This window comes from Pongo abelii, chromosome X (genome assembly GCF_028885655.2).
Source record: "Pongo abelii isolate AG06213 chromosome X, NHGRI_mPonAbe1-v2.0_pri, whole genome shotgun sequence".
In the NCBI taxonomy this organism is placed as follows: domain Eukaryota; kingdom Metazoa; phylum Chordata; class Mammalia; order Primates; family Hominidae; genus Pongo; species Pongo abelii.
Window position 1 is genome coordinate 40,952,272 of NC_072008.2, and position 22,744 is coordinate 40,975,015.

General features: G+C 36.9%; 1 protein-coding gene across 11 annotated transcripts in view; it reads right to left on the reverse strand.

The window, feature by feature from the left end:
• Nucleotides 1-22,744, reverse strand: part of MED14 (mediator complex subunit 14) — an 86,510-nt gene that overhangs the window by 39,699 nt on the left and 24,067 nt on the right. For all 11 annotated transcript variants that reach the window (XM_063721390.1, XM_063721389.1, XM_063721388.1 and 8 more), the window contains exons 8-15: nucleotides 21,960-22,092; nucleotides 20,770-20,920; nucleotides 20,136-20,247; nucleotides 14,267-14,392; nucleotides 11,686-11,764; nucleotides 7,523-7,682; nucleotides 3,180-3,374; nucleotides 2,641-2,775 (exon numbers count right to left, since the gene is read on the reverse strand). In XM_063721390.1, the coding sequence (XP_063577460.1) occupies nucleotides 2,641-2,775; nucleotides 3,180-3,374; nucleotides 7,523-7,682; nucleotides 11,686-11,764; nucleotides 14,267-14,392; nucleotides 20,136-20,247; nucleotides 20,770-20,920; nucleotides 21,960-22,092 (1,091 nt within the window). The remainder of the gene's footprint in view (nucleotides 1-2,640; nucleotides 2,776-3,179; nucleotides 3,375-7,522; nucleotides 7,683-11,685; nucleotides 11,765-14,266; nucleotides 14,393-20,135; nucleotides 20,248-20,769; nucleotides 20,921-21,959; nucleotides 22,093-22,744) is intronic.

Sequence of the window (22,744 nt, forward strand, 5' to 3'; positions counted from 1 at the left end):
TAGCTGGGTGTGGTGGTGTACGCCTGTAATCTCAGCTACTTGGGAGGCTGAGGCAGGAGAATCGCTTGAATCGGGGAGGCGGAGGTTGCAGTAAGCCAAGATTGCGCCATTGCACTCCAGCCTGGGTAACAAGAATGAAACTCCATTTCAAAAAAAAAAGATATATAAACATCCCTTGTAAGATGAGATTTAGTTTTAGTTATTCACATCTCAGCCTAAATTACTTTAAGCAGAAAATATACTTGCTTTTATCTTTAACATAGCTAGAATGTTCACTGAGAATAAAAAGTAGGTAAGTTTTTAAGAGCTTGACTGAGTTCAATAGAGCACTACAGAATGTTCATCTGTGTCCCATATGTGCAGCAGGTATAGGAATACAGAGAAGGTGGACAGAGAAGACGTATGTCTACAGTCATTAACCTACGTAGGCCTACAAAGACACACATTTTTGCCAATTCTGGCCTGTGGGTAGGGGAAGAGAGGATATAAATGCATTGCTTTGCCTCAGCACCATATATCCATCTTCCCTTCCCACTGCAAAGGTAGTAACTGAATGATATTCATATAATCAATCCAAATAACACAATAAAAGAGTTCAAGAACACAGTCAATTACATAGGAAACATGGACACACTCCACAGTTTAGGAGCTAAGGCCAGTATCCAGATAAGAGGACATTCATCAAGCTCACAGTACTAGGAGCTGGGTCATCAAGGACATGAGTATTTATTTTAGGTGCCTGTTTCTAGGCTTGGGTTTCTCTCTCGGCTCTTTACAATTTCACACCTTATCCTCTGCCTACAGATCCCAAATTCCTGTAAAGCAGGAGTTGGCAAACAACAGCTCATGAGCCAAATCCAGCCCACTGCCTGGTTTTTTTGTTTGTTTTGAGAAGGAGTCTCGCTCTGTCACCCAGGCTAGAGTGGCGTGATCTTGGCTCACTGCAACCTCCACCTCCCAGGTTCAAGCAATTCTTCTGCCTCAGCCTCCCGAGTAGCTGGGATTACAGGCGCCCGCTACCACGCCTAACTAAGTTTTGTATTTTTAGTAGAGACGAGGTTTCACCATGTTGGCCAGGTTGGTCTCAAATTCCTGACCTCAGGTGATCTGCCCACTTCGGCCTCCCAAAGTGCTGGGACTACAGGCATGAGTCACCGCGCCCGGCCCACTGCCCGTTTTTGTAAATGAAGTTTTTTACCATAACACAGCCATGCTCATTTGTTTAAATATCAGCTCTGGCTGGTTCACACTACAACAGCAGATTTGAGTAGCTATAACAGAGACCACTTGACCGACAAAGTCTAAAATATTTATATTTGGCTCTTTACAGAAAAAGTTTCCCAATCCCTGTTCTAAAGCATGAAAGCTATTTTCAACAAATCTTCCCAAGGCCATCATCATCAGCCCAACTGAAAAAGTCCATTTCCACATTTCCAGGTCTCTCCTTCATTCACAATAACTTACAGAGGAGGGGATTCTTACAAAACATAAAACTTTAACCTACAGGGAAATAACTGGGGTTTTAGTGTATCACTTTTGAGGGGCTACCCATCCTTGGCCAAACTCCTTTTTGGAAATACAAAAAATGCAGGTCTGTTACCTCCCTTTCACGTTTGAGGATTATATTGGATATCACAACTGCGTATTCTTTCAAGGCACTAATTCTGCATAAATCTATTGCTTCTCCCATGTGAGAAAAGTAAAAATTTAGTTTAATATTCTTTCTGATCTGCTTCTTAGAAAGGATCCCAGTTTTACTAGGGCTTAAGCAATATACACGGCTTTACCAACTCAAAAATAAGCCACCTGGCTATCAACTAACCATCTCTAATAGGTTTAAACAATGCTCCTACTAACAGGTATAAAAGTAAAATGTTAATTCTTAAAAACTGTCCACTTGTTTTTCTTTAATTTTTTTAAAAGAGATGAGGTCTTGCTATGTTACCCAGGCTGGTCTTGAACTCCTAAGCTCAAGCAATCCTTCCACCTTGGCCTCCCAAAGTGCTGGGATTATAGGCATCAGTCACTGCACTCAGCCTGTCCACTTTTTCTTTTATCTTTTTTTTTTTTTTTTTTTTTTTTTTTTGAGACAGAGTCTTGCTTTTTTGCCAAGGCTGGAGTGCAGTGGTGCAATCTTGACTCACTGCAACCTATACCTCCCGGGTTCAAGCAGTTCTCCTGCTTCAGCCTCCCAAGTAGCTGGGATTACAGGCATGTGCCACCACACGCAGGCAATTTTTGTATTTTTAGTAGAGACAGGGTTTTACCATGTTGGCCAGGCTGGACTCAAACTCCTGACCTCAAGTGATCCACCCGCCTAGGCCTCCTAAAGTGCTGGGATTACAGGTGTGAGCCACCGTGCCCAGCCCTGTCCACTTTTTTTTAACTGGGAAAAATTTACATTCAATTTCCATAAAGAGCAGAAGACCCAGAGTCTGGAATCAGAGAGATGAAATAATTCAAGTCATGTTTTACATGTATACCATGAGATGCTATGATTGTAACCCTACCACTCCTCCCAAAATGAACAGGATCACAAACATTCTGCTTTTCCTAATGGAATCTATATATACCCTGAGCAACACATTTTAAAAACTACTCTTTCATTTGGGGTATCCACAACTGTTCCAAAAAACTTACCTCCAACCGAAGTCCTACAAATGGCATATTTGTATCACACATAGCGACGAAGTGGGCTAAAACTTTATTGAAGGCACACATTTCTCCTGCTCGTTTCGTTTTCTTGGATTCTACTGGACATGGATCATCAGACAACTAGAATTTAAGTAAAGAACACAAACAGGTAAAAAAAAAAAAAGTACATGTGATGCAATTCATTAAGATAGTTAAAATACTGGAAGAAAGCTCAGAGTTAACCAATACAAATGTTATTGTATTTACTGAGTAAATACTGACCTAAACACTGGTAATTTATTAGTAAATATTTTGTGTTTCACAAGTTCTCTCATGGAAAATGGTGGACAATTATTTAATTAAAACAGAAGCATTTTCAAGAAAATGTAGACAATTGTTACTTAAGCCTTATTGCTGCCTCGTCTCTTAAAAACTGTATCTTAGTTCTTTCTCATATTAAAAACGAGTAAAGAACACAACCAAGTTAAGAACACAACCAAGTTAACACACACAAATTCTGTGCTCATTTTCATATGGAATCATACCTTGCGCTTGGCATTGGTTCTGGTCTGTTTCCCGGTTTTTGTACGAAAAACCAAGTCCTGGATGTTTTCCTTGAACTGCTGCAGCAGCAATGCCACTGCAGGGCTGTCTTCACGATCTGCAGCATTCACAGACATGAAGTAGTACTTGTACGACAGTTGTGTGGGTTTATTGGGAACCTCCAACATCTCCACAACCTAAAAATCCCAAAAAGAAATAAGACTTAGAGAAATAAGAAGTGTCAGATACTTTCCTCCGTACATCATCAAGTAAGGCTCAGAATTATAAATCTAATGTAGATGTCTTAAAAAAAAAAAAAAGAGGTTAAATCAATCGTATCAAAAAAAAGCATTCCTAGCAAATACATAATTTGTTTTCCAAAAAGTAGATGAGACCAAAGAAGAATGATAAAAGCAAAAGCAACCATAAACTATAACAAATGGGGCATTTAAACTATTATGTATTAAGTGTTCTTGATATTCACACCTCAGCTTATAAATTGAAAAAAAATATATATATATGCCTAAATCCAGTAGGTCTGTGATATGGTTTGGCTTTGTGTCCCCACCCAAATCTCATCTTGTAGCTCCCATAATTCCCATGTGTTGTGGGAGGGACCTGGTGGGAGACGACTGAATCATGGGGGCAGGTCTTTCCTGTGATGTTCTCGTAATAGTGAATGGGTCTCACGAAATCTGATGGTTTTTAAAATGGGAGTTTCTTTGCACAAGCTCTCTCTTTGTCTGCCACCATCCACGTAAGCTGTGACTTGCTCCTCCTTGCCTTCCACCATGATTCTGAGGCCTCTCCAGTCACATGGAACCGTGAGTCCAGTTAAACCTCTTTCTTTTGTAAATCGTCCAGTCTCAGGTATTTCTTTATCAGCAGCGCTAAAACAGACTAATACAGTCTGCTAAATTTTCTAGAATGGTATCTATTTTAAATTGCTCTGCTGCCTCCCTTAACCACTCAAACATCCTAAAAATTCCATTATTAAGGCAGAGAAAAATGACAACCATCCCTCATACTTGGAAACATGTAAAAACAAACCCTAATTTTTCAACTGAAAAATATGGTCACTGTGAGGGTAACAATATTGACAGTTAACACTGATACAAAGCTTAATACGTGCCAAGTATTGTCCTAATACTTTACAGATGCTAACATATGTAATCTTCCTAATAACCCTGTGAAGTAGGTTTCTTTGTTTGTTTGTTTTTTTGAGACAGAGTCTCACTCTGTCACCCAGGCTGGAGTGCAGTGGCACAATGTCAGCTCACTGCAACCTCCGCCTCCCAGGTTCAAGCGATTCTTGTGCCTCAGCCTCCCAAGTAGCTGGGATTACAGGTATGTGCCACTACACTAGGCTAATTTTTTGTATTTTTATTAGAGGTGGGGTTTTGCCATGTTGTCCAAGCTGGTCTTGAACTGCTGACCTCGGGTGATCCACCCGCCTTGGCCTCCCAGAGTACTGGGATTACAGGCATGAGCCACCACAACTGGCTTATCTTTATTTTTGTGATGAGGAAACTGAGGCACAAAAAAAGCAAGTTACTTGCCCAAGGTCACACATGTAGTAAGTGACAGACTCATGCTTTGATTCCAGAAGTTTGGCTCCAGAGGCCTTGTTCTTTCTACTATACCTGCTTACTGTTTCTAAGGTCTAGCTAAAATTTAAGAAAAGTCCCCTAAATACTTTAGTGACAAAAATATATGCCATTAGGAAAGGCTCCTGACCAACACACATTCTTTTCCATCTCTCTTCCTGCTTCCTTTCTCCCTTGCTCCCCCTCCTCCCCACACATACTCTTCAGGAAAGCATCACACTGATGATGTACCTCAGGAAATGTTAAAATTAAAAGTCAAATGGCCATTTCACCAAAGAAGATAGGATGAGCACATGAAAATATGCTCAACATCTTCAGCCATTAGGGCAGTGTAAATTAGATAAGACACCACTACATACCTATCAGAATGGTTAATAATTTAAAAAAATTCTAATGACTAACTGTTGGCAAGAATGAGGAGCAACGAGAACTCTCATATATTGCTGGCTGGAATGCAAAATAGTACATCACTTTGGAAAACAGTTGGCAGTTTTCTACAAAGTTAAACACACATTTACCGTATGACCCAATAATCCCACTCCTAGTTACTTATCCAAGATGAAATAAAAAATGACAACTTATGAATACACACAAAAATCTATACGCATTATGTTTAACAGCTTTAGTCAAAATTACCCCAAACTGGAAACAACCCCAATGTCCTTCAATGAGTGACTCATTAAACACAAACTGTGGTACTCCCACACCATGGAATGCTACTCTGCAACAACAGGAAGGAACTATTATACACACAACAACACAGATGAATGTCAAAGGCATTATGCTGAGTCAAAGAAACTGGACGGAAAAGGCAAACCTATAGAGACAGAAAACAGGTCAGTGATTACTAGTTGGAGGGGGCTGATTATAAGGGGTATTATGAGGGAATTTTGGGGTATAATGGATCTGTTCTGTGCCGTGAGATGGAGGCTACACAACTGTATGCATTTATCAGAACTCATGCTAAAAGTCTGTATTTTTACTTTATGTAAGTTATATCTTAATAAAGCTAACCAAAAAAGAAAGGTAAAATGGCAGAAAGACATTTAAAGGGAGATCAACCGCAGCAAGACTTTCCTCTGTTCTTTTTAATGTCCATGTTAGTAGTTCTTTCCACTTCTATGAACATATCACCCCTAAGTGATAAATCTAGAGGACGAGGAATAATCTACACTCAGTTTTGGTCTAAACCATGTGAAACAAATTATTGCTTTATAATAGATCACTGGTCACTGACATTAAAGCCTGGTTAAATGTCAGAAAATAATAAATTATAACCATTTTTATCTTATTTTGTGCATGGCTGATTATAAGAGATCTTTGTATGTTCATGGGTTTCGCTATGATGCATGTATTCTGTATTATCATTTCACATGTAGACCAAGCAAGCTCACTGAGAACTGAAACAATAGTCTTTTGTAGTGGGCCAAATCTAGTTCTACAGCTGCTGTTTTAAAATTCAGAAAAAAGAAAAATTCAGATCAATGACAGACTCATTAGTCTACATAAGTATCCCGAGCTTAAGATATGTCAGCCTACAATGGTGTCCTTTTAAAATAGTATCTTTTAAAAGTACAGGTCAAAACCTTAAAAAGTTCACTCCCATTACTTTCAACAAACAATCTTGAATTAAAATTTTTATTTTTATTTTATTTTTATAAGAGACGAGGTCTCACTATATTGCTTAAGCTGACCTCAAACTTCTGGGCTCAAGTGATCCTCCTGCCTCGGCCTCCCAAAGTGTTAGTTTTACAGGCATGAGCCACCACACCTGGCCTGAATTAAAATTTGTAAAACATAGATTCTTAGCCAACATATCTACTTGGTATATACAGAAATTTCTTTCTTTTTTTTTTTTTTTTTTTTTGAGACAGAGTCTCACTCTGTCGCCCAGGCTGGAGTGCAGTGGCACGATCTCAGCTCACTGCAAGCTCCACCTCCCGGGTTCACACCATTCTCCTGCCTCAGCCTCCCGAGTAGCTAGGACTACAGGCGCCCGCCACCACGCCTGGCTAATTTTTTGTTTTTGTATTTTTAGTAGAGACAGAGTTTCACCGTGTTAGCCAGGATGGTCTCAATCTCCTGACCTCGTGATCCGCCCGCCTCGGCCTCCCAAGTGCTAGGATTACAGGTGTGAGCCACCGCGCCCGGCCAGAAATTTCAACAAGCAGGAAAATATATTCAGGATGAGTTCATATTTAAAATTATTGCAAATTTTAACTAATTCAAAAATAAAGAAACTAAAAAACATACAGAAACAGTGAAAAAGGAATAAGAGAGGACCTTACTGTGCACTGAAAGGAACACATACTCAATAAAATGAAAGATGCCTTCAATCAAAGAAGGATGAAAAAATAAAGCTAATTCAGCCAGTCCATATTTGAAAGGTTTCACTATACAAGTTAATATTCAAGTGAAACAAGTTTATCTGACATCAAAACATCACCAGACCTTTATAGGAATTGGTCTTAAATTTTTTATTCTTACAGAGCTGTCTCATTCCAATCAAAGACTAGGCCTCAACATAGGACACACCCTAGAGTGAGGGATGGGGTTATACCTTATGTTCCCCAACTGAGACATGACATTCCTCTCTCCCCCATTCTAAACCCCTAGGTTTCACTATACGAAAGTCAAATATTCAATAAAATTCATTGGCAAGTTAAACAATAAGTCATTCAAGATACTAACAGAATTACTAAACTTGATCACTCCAAATCACTCCTTTGCATACTTACAATGTAGTATTGCGGAAGGCGGGTAAGTTTAATGAACAGTTTATTCTTAGAAAGGTTTCCAATAGGATGAGTTGAGTAATTGGAAAGCTGCAATGTTTCACTGCTTATCGTAGGCAGATGTTTTATAGACTGCTTGCAACGCTGTTGTCCAAGCCAAAACCTGAATTTAAAAGTGATAATCCACATCAAATCTCAGACTTTTCTAATTATCTGTGTGCTATCAATTTACAAATGATTAAAGACCATTAAAAAAACAATTAATTGAAATTTAACTGAACTAATAAAAGGACACATGGCCATAATGACAAATCATTTTTTCATAGTTTTGCATTACTGTCAATTCTAGTTTTAGTTTAAGAAGTTTAAACTGCAATGTGAATGATCTTAGTTATAAGGTAGAATTAACTATAAGGATGAGATACTATGTTAGTTTATTATTAAGGAGTGACAGATTTCCTATAGTTTAAAGACAGCACCCACTAATCTCAACATTCTTTATATAGCCCCAGTTTTTAAATTGTGTATGTGTGAAGTGTGTAGTATACCTAGCAGGTCCCAGTAGTATTAACTACCTTTGTTCCCACGTCCCTTTCAGGTAAGCTGCCAGATTTCACTGATGTTTTTAATATAGTACTCCTCTTATTCCTTTTATTTGATTATCTATCCTTGAAGCTAGGATACCATATAATATGTAAAAAAGGGATAAAATGGCTGGTTCACAAACTCCACTGATGCATAATGAAACTACAGAAAATAAGAATTTTCACAGCAGCATAACGATGCCACAACATCCCAGCTCATGATCAGCAGACTTGCCTTGATAAATAGGACAAAGACCAGACTGGGTGCTGATACATTTGTGTGGCAAGTTGCATGTGGTACAAACTGTATACCAGTTATGTGCAGTAAAACCATGTTATAATATATGACATTTTAAGGGTAGTTTGTCAACTGTTCTGGAAACCATTTTGTTTTTTTCATTGAAGGACAAATTTAACTACAACTCTATGGATCAAATGCAAGAACTGGTTACTGATGAAGGAATGAAGATAAATTTTGAAAATATACCATCACTTGCTTCATTTTGAATAAAAGTTAAAAATGAATATCCTGAACTTGCTAAAATTTATTTCAAATCTCTACTTTGATTCCCATCAACATACCTTTGTGAGAATGATACCTCTACTACGTATGTTATTAAAAGGAAAACATGAGAAACATCTCTCATGATTAGCATGATCATCAATCCAATGCAGACAAGTTATTACAAACAAGAAAAAAGCTCATGTGTCACATTAAAAATTCTAAATACTGATATACAAGGTGGCCTTTTCAAAGTCGATCTGGAATTGCTATTTCACTCTTCATTATTTGTTATGATTCTGCGGGACAAAAAACTTGAGTCTAAGTGACTTTCTATATTAATTGCCTGTGTATACACTTTCAATGAAAAATGTACACAGTTTCTATAATTTTCTTTTTTCCTGTTTGTTCTGATTATATTTATTGAAGTATAACTTTATCTGTTGATTCCAATAAAAAACATTGGGGCTTATATCTTATATATGTTCTTTCATTTCTTTTTTCCTAGAATTCATTTTTATTGCACATTATTTAAAAAAGTAATCACATGAACAAACAGATGCTCAACATCATTATTTGTTAGGGAAATATAAATCAAAATCACAATGAGATACTTCTTCATACTCATTAGGATGTCTATATTCAAAGACAGTAACAATTGTTGGCAAGGATGTAGAGAAATGGAAATTCTCGCAACATTACTGATGAGGTTGTAAAATGGCACAGCCACTCTGGAAAACAGTTTGGCATTTTCTTTTAAAAGCTAAACAAATTACTGTACGCCCTAGCAGTTCCATTCCTTGGTTCTACTCCAAGAGAAAAGAAAACATAAGTCCACATATAGACTTACACATGAATGTTCACAGCATCATTATGCATAATAACCAAAAAGTGGAAACAACCCAAATGTTCATCAATTGATGAATGGATAAACCAAATGTGGTATATCCATACAGTGAAATATTATTCAGTCATAAAAAGGAATGAAGTACTGATACATGCTACAATACGGATGAACCTTGAAAACATTATGCTAAGTGAAAGAAGCCAGTCACAAAAGACAGCATATTTTGATTCTACTTTATATGAAATGACCAGAAAAGGCAAACAGAAAGTGGATTCATAGTTTTCTGAGGTTGGGAATGGTTACTAACTATAAATGGACATTTCTTTGGGGTGATGGAAATGTCCTACATGTTCTAAAAGTGGACTGTGGTGATGCTCGCAAAAGTCAGTAAATTTACTACAAATCATTGAATTGTACACTTAAAATGGGTGCATTTTTATGGTATGTAAATTATACCTCAATAAAGTTATTTTGAAAAATCAGTGTCCCATGATAGATTAGTGATAAACTGGTCATTCACCACAGATCATCTGAGAAACACTATTATAAGTGACAATCTGGGGACTTTTCTTATAAATAAATTATGTAAGTTTACGTACAGGCACACATTTGGTAAGTTAAAGGCTTTTGGGACTTAACTTTCTGGTTTTAGTTTATATTTTGGGCAGCTAGAACTGCCAGATAAACAACCTCAAATTATGCAAGATGTGAATTATTAAGCATGTTAGGATATTTAAACCTTGCTTATTTAGCCAAAATGCACAATGATGCTAAAACACTAAAAGTTTTAGAAATCATTACCCAGATTAATGACTGATTTTTTTTCACATACAGATAAACTAAATAGCTGCTCAAAAAAAAAAGGCTCACATAATATTATCTATCTACTGGCTTTAAAAATCATGCGCTGCGCTGGGCACAGTGGCTCACGCCTGTAATCCCAGTACTTTGGGAGGCCAAGGCAGGCACATCACACCTGAGGTCAGGAGTTTGGGACCAGTCTGGCCAACAAGGTGAAACTCCGTCTCTACTAAAAATACAAAAAAATTAGTTTGGCATGGTGGCACACACCTGTAATCCCAGCCATTCGGGAGACTGAGGCAGGAGAATCCCTTGAACCCGGGAGGCAGAAGTTGCAGTGAGCCGAGATGACGCCACTGCACTCCAGCCCGGGCAAGAGAGTGAGACTCTGTCTCAATAAAAAATAAATAAATAAATAAAATAAAATAAAAAATCATGCCCTGAATACAAAAATTGGCTGGGCATGGTGGTATGCACCTGTGGTCCCAGCCACTTAGGAGGCTGAAGTAGAAGAATCGCTTGAGCCTGGGAGGCAGAGGTTGCAGTGAGCTGAGATCACACTATTGTACTCCACTCCAGCCTGGGTGGCAACAAAACAAAACCCTGTCTCAGAAAAAAAAAAAAAAAAAAAAAAGAAAAGAAAAAAAAAATCATGCCCTGGTAAATATAACATTACTTGGTTATATTGAGTTTTTCAAATATTGGCTAAAGGGAAGGGCAGAGGCTAAAAGATTATAAGAACAACAGATCCCACTTTATAGTCTTTTCTTTAGATACCGCCCCACCCCCACACCCCCACCCCCTTCTCCATTTGCCAGTTTTGGTTTTAGTCTCTGAATTTTTTTTTTATCCTTTGGAATTCTATTAATTTTAAGAAAGCGTTTGTTAGAGTTGCTATAAGGGTACCTTTGTGTACCAGAGTGGTAATGAAACTCCACAGAATTATATCTAGCTCCATTTTCAATTTTATTTAGTTTAACAGTGTGAAGCATTTAAAGGATTTTGAGACAAATTCAATGACTGTGTTCGAGAAGCAGAAATGACTATTTTGAAAGTGTCAGTTGGTAGTCAACCATGACGATTACCCTGGATAAGAACAAATAGGACTTTATTACAGAGAATGCTTGATAGAATAAAATTCATTGTGTAAGTGATTTGTGAAGTGCTTGTATAGAAGAAAATGTGGTAAGGGATAAAAGTTGAGTGTTATGCCCTTCACACCTATATTTGCTCCAGAGGAGAATTTGATATGAGAAACTGACATCTTGGAACTATTCCAAGAGAATTTAGATTCTAAGGTACCAAAAGGCACTTAAGTTTCATGTCATAAACCTTAAGGACAGTGAATGACCAAGAGTAATGATGGAGAAGAAAACATATCTTGTCAAAGTAAGTTTCCATTTTTAGTCTTGAGCTATATAAATAAGCTTACTTAAGTTGCTGAATCCAGGGTATGATTCGTTTCATATCATCATTCACAGACTTCTCCATGTCATCCAGAGTGGCCTGGTCTACAGAATAAAGCACTTCATTAATTAATTGCTTACATGAGAAACAAAATCTTTATCTAGGTAGCGTAAAACAAATGAAAATTATTGTTTAAGGCAGAAAATCATGTTGTTTTTGAGTCAGAGAAAAATTAAACTAAATGTACCATTAGATATAAGCCAACCTAATTTGTTTTCCCTCTTTAACATTTAGGGAGCATTACAGATATGACAACTAATAGCAAATGTACACTGGCAGAAAGAATAAGTAACAAATACATGAATCCGTTCTTTGCCTATATTTTAATTCCCCAAACTCCTAGTCTACTTAATCAGTATTTTTAAATTATAAGTATTTAAAACCCATAGTATTACTAGACTTAGAACCTTAAAAATCATAAAAACAAAAAACTCCACTGAAATGTTCACTTATGAAACACAAATGATCTCTGGCATATAGAAGAGCTGTTGGCTGAAGATCAGCTTGCAAATTAAGTCAAAATTTTTAATGACACTAGAGAATGATAGTAAACAGAATAATGAGCAAAAAAAAGCAAGACAAAAAATGATTTTGACTAATGGGGACAAAGTATAGAAAAAATTAGAAAAGCACCGCTATGGGATCAACTATGTCCCCCCAAGATCCATATGCTGTACCCCTAATCCTCAGTGTGATGGTATTTGGAGAAGGGGTCTTTGGGAGGCAATTAGGTTTAAATGAGGTCATGAAGGTAGGGACTTCATGAAGGGATCAGTAGCAGACTTATAAGAACGGATGCCAGAGAAGTTGCTCTCTCAGCCATGTGAAGACACAGCAAGAAGGCAGCTGTCTATATACAATCTATATACAAGCTAGAAAGAGAGCCCTCATCAGAAATCAACCATGCTGACACCTTGATCTTGAATTTCTGGCCTCTAGAACTATGACAAAATAAATTTCTGTTGTTTAAGTCACCTAGTCTATGATATTTTGATACGGCAGCCTGAGCTGCTAAGACAAGTATACATCCCTAAAAGACTATTTTCTGTGCTTTTCTAATTTTTGTGTGTTTAAGTTTTTTATTTATGAGTATGTACTATGTTAATAATCAGAAAAACAGTTAAATATAAGGTTTTTTTTTTGTTTTTGAGACGGAGTCTTGCTGAGTCGCCCCAGGCTGGAGTGCAGTGGCGCGATCTTGGCTCACTGCAATCTCTGCCTCCTGGGTTCACGCCATTCTCCTGCCTCAGCCTCCTGAGTAGCTGGGACTACAGGCACCTGCCACCACGCCTGGCAAATTTTTTGTGTTTTTAGTAGAGATGGGGTTTCACCATGTTAGCCAGGATGGTCTCGATCTCCTGACCTTGTGATCTGCCCGCTTCGGCCTCCCAAAGTGCTGGGATTACAGGCGTGAGCCACTGCGCCCGGCCTAAATATAAGTTTTTAAGAACAAACAATATTTGCCTTATTTGGAACCCACAGTTAAAGTAATTCATAAATGCGTCACTTAGCCATCATAAATGTGATGTCCTTCAAAGTAATTAGTTCAGTTTTCCATGAGCAGCCCATAGAAAAAAAATCTATAGCTATAAAATATAACCAGAAAGCCCTTTATTTTCAACCTTTCTAGCTGAATATTAATTTCAAATAGCAGATGTCCTAATATATTCAAGAACACTGTCCAACAGCAATACAAAAACACTAAATTCTTATTTCATCATTTCAGAACACTGACTCAGTAACAGAACAAGTAAGAAATCAAACTTTAATTTCTACTGTGTTTAGGCCAGAAAAAAAAATCCTTTCCTCCAGGATTCTGTACCTCAAGTCATCTTAGATGTTTCTACTGTCATAAAAATGTTCTTCGGCCACAAATGACATTAGAATTCCTTATTGTGATTTCCATGTCACCCAGTGGTAAAACAGAAACTGAGCTACTGGGATAGATAAGTTAACCTAAAAAATAGCAGCCATCAACATTATTAATTTTGCATAAGGAAACATGAATGTGCTTTATACTGGGAAGTTTAACATCTGCTACAAGAAAATCCAAAGTAGTTAAAACGGCCCCGAGGAACTGACATCAGTCAGAGTTATGGTTTCCATACCCACTTTCTTTTTTTTTTTTTTTTTTTTTTTTTTTTGAGACGGAGTCTCACACTGTTGCCCAGGCTGGACTGCAGTGGCACGATCTCGGCTCACTGCAAGCTCCGCCTCCCGGGTTCATGCCATTCTCCTGCCTCAGCCTCCCGAGTAGCTGGGACTACAGGCGCCTGCCACCACGCCTGGCTAATTTTTTGTATTTTTAGTAGAGACGGGGTTTCACCATGTTAGCCAGGATGGTCTCGATCTCCTGACCTCGTGATCCGCCCGTCTCGGCCTCCCAAAGTGCTGGGATTACAGGCGTGAGCCACCGCGCCCTCCATACCCACTTTCAACACTGCATATACCATTCTTTCTATTACCTAATGACAGAAAATCTTTATTTTGTTTTTGTTAAAAATAATTTTTCTTACATTGAATGATTATATCATTTAGTAACTTACCAAGTCCATAAAGCATCAATTGAAACATTCCAGAATGCAAATCTACAAAAATGTGCAGACACTCTGAATTACCACAGGGCTCCAAGATGGGAACAACAAGAGCTGGGAGTGCAGTCTCTATGGAAGCTGAACAATCAAGAATTAAAAATTATTTTTCTATCTGAATATTTTCCAGAAAAATTATTTCTCAATCAATTAGTACAAACAAACCAACTATTGAAGGATCCTAAATGTTAGAGGAAAAACATGATTTTGCAAAATTTGCAATAGTATTATTATGTCAGTTAGTAGCTCAAAAAGGAAAGAATGTAATTTTCAAGGTGACTTGAAACAAACATGCCTGTCTCAAATACTACAGCAAAAAAAATCCAAAATTTCTTAAAGAGGGTTGAAATAGCTAGAGAAAATTCAACTTCATCAGTGAGCTGAGTTCTAGTTTTACTTTCACTTGGTAATTACTAATAAGCTAATTAATTTTTAAGGATTTTCTCTTTTATATAATGGAAAGAAAACTAGTTGTATAAACAGAATAAATATCTTCTATGGCCTCATGATTTTCAATGCCATTCCTCATAAAAAAGAGGTATTCTGGCAATTAGAGCCCATGTATTGAAACTAATAAATATTATTGATTACCCAGGAAAAAAATTTTTTTCAAGTCATTTGTACACTCCAAGTCACAGATGAATTAAGAACATAGGCAACTGCTAAACACAAATCCCCAAAGCTGACAATATACCAGATCTAGAGTTTCATAGTATTTCCACCAGGCCCAATTAACATTTCTCTTAATTCTGCAAGTGACATAATGAAATCCAGTAAACAAGCAAAACACTGAAAACACACTAAGTGCTTATCAGATTGAGGGGTTGTAAAAGGAATATGCTCTTCTTGTTACCAAGTTCCTCTGAAGCTACAGCACAGAAAAAAAAAGGCAGATACAGAGGGGAATGGCGATGCAGGTGCTCCCAAGGAGAGGTAACGTGGCAGGCGCAGAGGGGAGTGGTGATGCAGGCCTTTCACCAGGCGTGGCTTCTGCCTGCTTTTTTGTCAAACAAGGACAATAACATCTTCCCCTCCACGCCACAGGTTGTTAGGAGCAAGAAATGACAAGGCTGTAAAAGTGCTTTAAAAAGCAAAGTGTTCGACAAATGTATACTATCTATATTCCTTTTGAATCAAAGAAACAAACCAAAACCTTTTACTATAAATTTTCAGTAATTCAAATGGATGACATTACCATTGGTACTGTCTACACAAACAAATTATCAAACAAATTAATAAAGTAAAAGATTGCAGAAGACATATTTAATTAGAGAAAAATAAATTGCTTTAAAGCATAGGGTGACCATCCTAAACTCCAAAATTTGAAATGCTCCAAAATCCAAAACTTTTTGAGTGCTGACATGAAGCTCAAAGGAAATGCTTAATGAAGCATTTTGGATTTCAGATTTTCAGATTTGGGATGCTCAACCGGTAAGTATAAATGCAAATATTCCAAAACCCAAAAAAAAATCCGAGATCTGAAATACTTCTGGTCTCAAGCATTTCAGATAAGGGATACTCAACCTGTACATCTAATACATATTTGTATACAAAATGTTTAACATGCAAATCCAGCAGAACTCTGACCTGAAAAAAACAGAACAAAAAGGGCAAAAACAAAAATTTCTTTTACCATATAATTCAGACCAATGTGACAAATTAGTTCAAATCAGTGATGTTTTGCTGAACTTACTATGTTAATAAAAAGTTATTACAAATGTGAAACAGAGTTGCTGATTTTTGAAACCTTTCCATAGTGTTACAATTCCTGACAGGGTAGGAGTGAATTCTCTAAAGCAAAACCATTTCTAAAGTGTGGCAACAGAGTAAAACTAGTTCTGGGAATTGGGGTAACAATTATAATTTCAATCTAATTACACAATTGAGTATTCTTAGAAAAATAGGGCATCCGAGAAGAATACAGATAACACAGTTCAAAAGACAAGAAATACTCTGACACAAATCAATGTACATATTTTTTGACCACCAATGTCCATATTTTTCTTTACAGAAAATAAAATACACAATGCCCTAAAGCATTTAAAGGCAACAGGTTTTAGGTATACAAAAATGGGGAAACTTGCAAAGAAAATAAAGAAGAGGGAATTAAAAGCAGTGTAAGATGACAGGACTTGCTGCTATTTCGTCCCGCCAGAACATATACATATCTCCTTTTATTTCTATCATTTATTGAAAACAAGACGAGAATGGATGAACAGACAGTAATATACAGTGTGAAGAGTAAAGAGCAGCAACTATGCTCAATTAGGAATGGCTGTGTGTGGTTCATAGCTTCCAAACTGATCATGATGCCCTGATTATAAGTGCTGAAGGGTAGAGTACAACACAAGGGAGCAGCACCCTGGCTTTCAAGAGTTAGGCAATGCTGCCAACTGGGCCATATCTCAAGTTACCTTCAGTGCCTTGCACTGCCTTTTTGGAACTTATCTCCAAAGTCCTGCCTCCTCTCCCCTAAACCATTTCTACCCCGACAAAACCACATGCCTGAGCTGCTCAAAACCTGAAGTCTATGCCTTCCCCTAGCCTTCCCTTGAAATGCTCCACTCTGAGCTACTCATTTCCTTGGGTTATTCCAGTTAGGTGTCAGAAGAAAAGCCAGCTGATTTAAGGGTGACTGCGCTAAGGGATTCTAAGAATAGACTATGTAGTCCCTGGTTCCAGTAAGGATCTTAATAAAGCATGCTCACCCATCACAAAAAAGGATCAAGTAAGACTACATGGAGAGTATAAATGCATGCACATGAATTTAAAAAACAAGTTAAAGCACATGCCCTAAAATGGTGGGTCGGCAGACCCTTTCCTCTAGCAGTCCTCATTTCTAGAACTGTCCTGATTAAAGCAGAACTGAGGAGATCAACCCCGCATGCAAGCTTCCCCCTTCCTTCCAAATTATAGTCCCTAAGGCACCCTTCTCTAACACCTAGGACTCTACAAAACACCTAGGGCTTGAAAACCACTGGTGTAGCACATTCCTACTAGAGTATAAGATCTAGGAAGAGCCTGGACTATTATAATATCCTCAAATTTCAGATGAGGAGAATGGCCCAAATAGTGTAAATGACTTGTTCAAGAGCAGAGAGCTGAACTCAGATCTCTAACATTTCTACAAAAAGGAATTTTACACCTGGGTTCTGAAGATTTCTCTAAATTTCTCTTTAGAAATCTTCAGAACCTAGGTAACAGCACACAAAACCATTCCTATGTAAACGTATGCTTTGAGTTTATTTTTCAAAGTAATTTAACTATCCCTTGGCAATCATAGTTTTTTGTTTCTGTTTTTTTAACTTACTAAGCCTTGTTTACAGATGATACTAAAGTAAACCAGAGCCTTTCAAAAGATTACAAACTCCCTATTTTCTGGAATCTCAACAAATGAAGTTTTGAAAAATTAGAAAAATTAAGATTGCAAAATACTTAAAGTCTTCTTTAAGAACAAAAGAGTTGGACACGGTGGTTCACGCTTGTAATCCCAGCACTTTGGGAGGCCAATGTGGAAGGATTGCTTGAGCCCAGGAGCATAAGACCAGCCTGTTCAGCAGGCCATGGACTTAAAATAGATACATAGATAGATAGATAGATAGATAGATAGATAGATAGATAGATAAAGACCAGCCTGGGCAACACAGTGAGACTCCATTTCTTAAAAAAGAACAAAAGGGGAATTTCAACAAGGGTGACAAGACAATTAAATAGGAGAAAATAGTCTTCAACAAATGTTACTGAGATAACTGCATATCCTCATGTAAAAGAATGCAAACTATAACAAGTATTGGTGAGGATGTGGAGAAAATGAAACCTTCCCACATTGCTGGTTAGATTGTAAAGTGGTGTTAAACACATCAAAAGGTTAAACAGTTACCACAAGACCCAGCCATTACACTCCTAGGTGTACAGCCAAGAGAAATGAAAACTTATGTCCACACAAAAACCTGGGCATGAATGTTCATAGCAGCATTATCCACAATAGCCAAAAAAGAAAAACAACCCCAATGTTCAACAATGACGAATGGATAAACAAAAGATGGTATAGCCATACAATGGATTATTTGACAATAAAAGTGAATGAAGTATTGAAACATGCTGTGAACCTCAAAAAAAATGTGTTAAAAACAGTATGTAAGACACCACACATTATGATTCCATTTATATGAAATGTCCAAATAGGCAAATCTATAGAGTTAGAAAGTAGATTAATGATTGCCAAAAGGGAGGCAGGAAGGGAGAGGAGTGAATGGGTTGTGACTGCTAATGGGTACACGGTTTCTTTCTGGGATGATTAAAATGTTCTAAAATCAAATTGTAGTGATAGTTGCACAACTCTTTCAGTAAAAACCATTGAATGAGGTAATTATATGTGAATTATATCTCAATAAAGCTGTTAAGAAAAAAAGACCAAAAGGCGGTGGTGGTTAGTAGCCTTTCTAACTCCAGTGAGAGTTTCAATTATACTTTCCAATCATAATTTTTAGGTCTGTATTTAACATCTTTGCTTGAGGGATTAAAGGGGAGGGCCTTCTACTGAAGCTTTTAATTAAATTAAGATAATGAAGTACTGATAAAGCTAATGTTAAACCCTGATAGGGCTAATGGACAGGCACCCCCAAGACACATCTAGCCAATACATTCACCAAATTTCTGGCAGATCCTTTATTTCTTTTTTAAGGCCCATATTTGCATTTTTGTTAAGTTAGGCTGCCCCTCTCCTTAGTCTCTTCAAAAATATAAGCTAATGCTTTGGTTTATCTTAGATCCCCTCTTTCACCTCTATCTTTTCACTTTCTTTGAATGAGTATGTATTCTAAATACACACCTATTTTTCTAACTTTCTGTCTTTCCTTCAGGCAATTTTTTAAAATCTATTTCTGTTAAAGTGGTTTTAATCCAGAGTTACTAGTACATACCTAAGAAGCTGCTTCTTTAAGTATAATGGATTGAGCTGAGCTCTGTGATGACAAAAGGCAGCACCTTCGTTACTAGCACTATTAAGACTTCCTACTTATGAGGCACTTCACTTACGTCATCTAACTTAATTAAAGACTGTGCACTGTGAGCACAAGGTAATTATGGCCAAAAACAATTGGGGCAGGGATAGTAAATATGCTCATTATGATGTTGCGAACCTATATTCCCAGAATGAAAGGGTTTACTTTCTAAATGACTGTCCCTCAAAGCTCTGAATATACTTACTAGGTAATTAAACTTGGAAGATTTTTCACTATGTCCATGTATCTGCATTCCTTATTTGAACTGTTAATAATTTTTAAAAATTTTTTAAAAAGCCAAGGGATGAATTCTGCTTCACTCAAAGGGGCATATTTTACAAGTATATTATAAATATTTGGAATGCTGTTTTATCACTAGAAAAAAGTTTAAAAATAAGGTTCATATTAAAATGTTAGCTCATGTTTCATAAAGTTTTTCTTTTTTATTTAAAAAATTTTATAAATAGAAACAGGGTCTCATTTTTTGCCCTGGCTTGTCTAAAACTCCTGGCCTCAAGTGATCCTTACATCTCGGCCTCCCAAAGTGCTGGTATTACAGGCGTGAGCCACCATGCCCAGCCCCATTTCATGAAGTTTTAAGGAAATCCAATACACAAATATTTCAAAAATGAGGCCAAGCTAAATAAGTAACAAGGTAAAAATTAGGATAAGTTTGGTAGATCACAAGTTAAAATGCAGAAATACCAGCTTCCACAATAAAAGCAAAATATCAGGAAAAAGTCATATTAAGATTCTCATCAAATAAAACTGGATTCTAGTTTAAACAAAAGAAAAACAAATGTCAATTTAAAAGAACCTACAGTTTTCATTGGCATTGAAGCCTCTAAGAATGGCCTTCAGTTCTTGGAGCTTCTGATGAGCTCTTGCATGGACACTGTCAATCAGGAGTTTTTCTATTGATAAGTGGTCGATCTGCATAAATAAGAACAACAAATTCAAATGTGCAATTTAAACATTTTTACTTTAAAAGCCCAAGAGTAGATTACTGTGCTTCAAAATATTTCCTTTTGGAATCACACTGATTAAGTGTTAACCCTAATAGAAAGCAAACTTAAAGTTAAAAATTAACTAATATGGTATTGAGTTAAAAATTAACTTACAATTGATAGCTTAAAAACTATAGTTAACATTTTGGTAAGTAACAGGCGAAGATATTACAAATCAGTTATGGTGCGCTAATGCCAGACCTTATAATTAAAATGGTATCTGATCTAAATTATAAAATATGAAAGAATATCTTAAAAATTATATATTATAGTATCAGATGTTTTAAAAAAACAACAAATGTAAGAAGTGTAACATTTACTTAAAATAAGTTTCATAAAAGGTTTTAGGAAGAATTAGATATTTTTAAAAATTTGTGCTAAGAGTTTAAGGATAAATGGCAAGTTCCATTCATTTAAACCAATATTAAAATATATTGAGATCTCTTACCTTCATGGCTCTTTCTACTAATTTGGAATCAGAAGCTGGCAAAGGAGGATCATGAAAAATCTGTAAAGGCTTGGAGACATCATTCTCATCAATTTTAATTGTAACTTTGTGAACAGATGCTGTTCCAGTTTTTCTCCCAAGAACCTGTTGACTAAAGAAAAAAATGAAATGAAGAATTTTTTTCAACACAGTCTGTTAACTTCTAGAATAAAATAGAGACAATCCATTGTGCAGTTTAGCCAGAGCCTGGAATACGGCAGGCCCTCAGTGTTTGTGGAGGGAATAATAATGGGAAGATAGCTATTCTGTAATCCAATACAATATTTGATTTATTGCATTAAAAAAGGACATATAATTTTAAAATAAAACATATGCACACATGAAAAAGAACCCCAAAACAAAAACTACCTGTCTTCTAAGTAGTATCTATTCACCTCTGACTCCTTTACAGAAAATGGGGGTCATTTGGGATAATAAGATGCCGGGGTGGGGAGAAAAACAGGAATCAAGTAAAGTTCAAACAGGGAATTGAGAGTTATAAACAGTCCAATACAAATTTTCTCCCAAAGAAAGTTTTTAACAGGCACAATTCAAAGTGGAAAACTGTGATAAGCATGCATGTTTTAAAAAATGATACCCAACAATCTAACCTAATGGTCTTTTCTAACCTAACGGTCTTTTAGCAATTTGGTATAAACCCAAAGTAAACTAACCTCTCAAACTTTTTAAGAATAGTAAGTCTTAGTACAAACAGGTAAATGTCTATGTATTTAAAACATGTTCTAAGACAGGTGTCAACTATGGATGTCCTATGTGGTCTACATAATACTACGGGACCCTACTACACAAAAGCATGTTACTAGAGGTGCATAGCTATTGGTATACAGTTATTCCTTGGTATACTTGGGAGACTGGCTCCAGGATTCCCGTCCCAATACCAAAATCGACGCAAATGCACGTCCTGCAGTCAGTCCTGCGGTCAGCCAGCAGAACCCACGTATAGGGAAGGTTGGCCCTATACGCAGGTTTCACATCTTGCAAATTGATCTGCATATAAGTGGACCCACACAATTTAAGCTTGTGTTGTCCAAGAGTCAACTGTATATTAAATCAGATGTATGAGAGAAAAAGAGAAATAAAAAGAGTATTTACAGTCATAGCACAAACCCACCAGAACTGATTTTACTTACTTCCAAACTGAGAGGGAGAGGCACTTTCCAGCATGATACCTTTCCACCTGCACAAGGTCTCCCCACCGTTCTCGGATTAACATTAGAGTTTGGGAATGTAACACTTCTAACTGAAGTGATAAACAGAAAGAATCTGATAGATGTTGTTAAGTAAAATTAATACATTACACCAACAATCAAGTACAGACGAACTTCATTTAAGGAAGGTTCTCTTATTGAAAAACTGGAGAAAAATTTCTGAAGAAAATTTCTGAAATGATTATTTCTCCAATGGCTCATCGTAAAAAGTATTATAATTTATAGCATAATTTCAGAAAAAGGTTTTATATTTAATTTTAAACCAATATAAAACCATAAAGTCTGGGTTGTGTCTTAATTCATCATAGTTTAGAGAACATGGATTGACCAAATAGTACTATTTTTTTTCACCAAACAGTACTTTTTTATTATTATTTTTTTTGTGTGTGTGTGTGACGGAGTCTTGCTCTGTCATCCAGGTTGGAGTGCAGTGGCACGATCTCGGCTCACTGCAACCTCTGCTTCCCGGGTTCAAGCGATTCTCCTGTCTCAGACTCCCTAGTAGCTGGGATTACAGGTGCCCGCCAGCACACCGGGCTTTTTTTTTTTTTGGATTCTTAGTAGAGACAGGGTTTCACCATGGTGGCCAGGCAGGTCTTGAACTCCTGACCTCAAGTGATACACCCGCCTCAGCCTCCCAAAGTGCTGGGATTACAGGCATGAGCCACCGTGCTCAGCCTCAAACTATACTATTTTTAACTAATCAC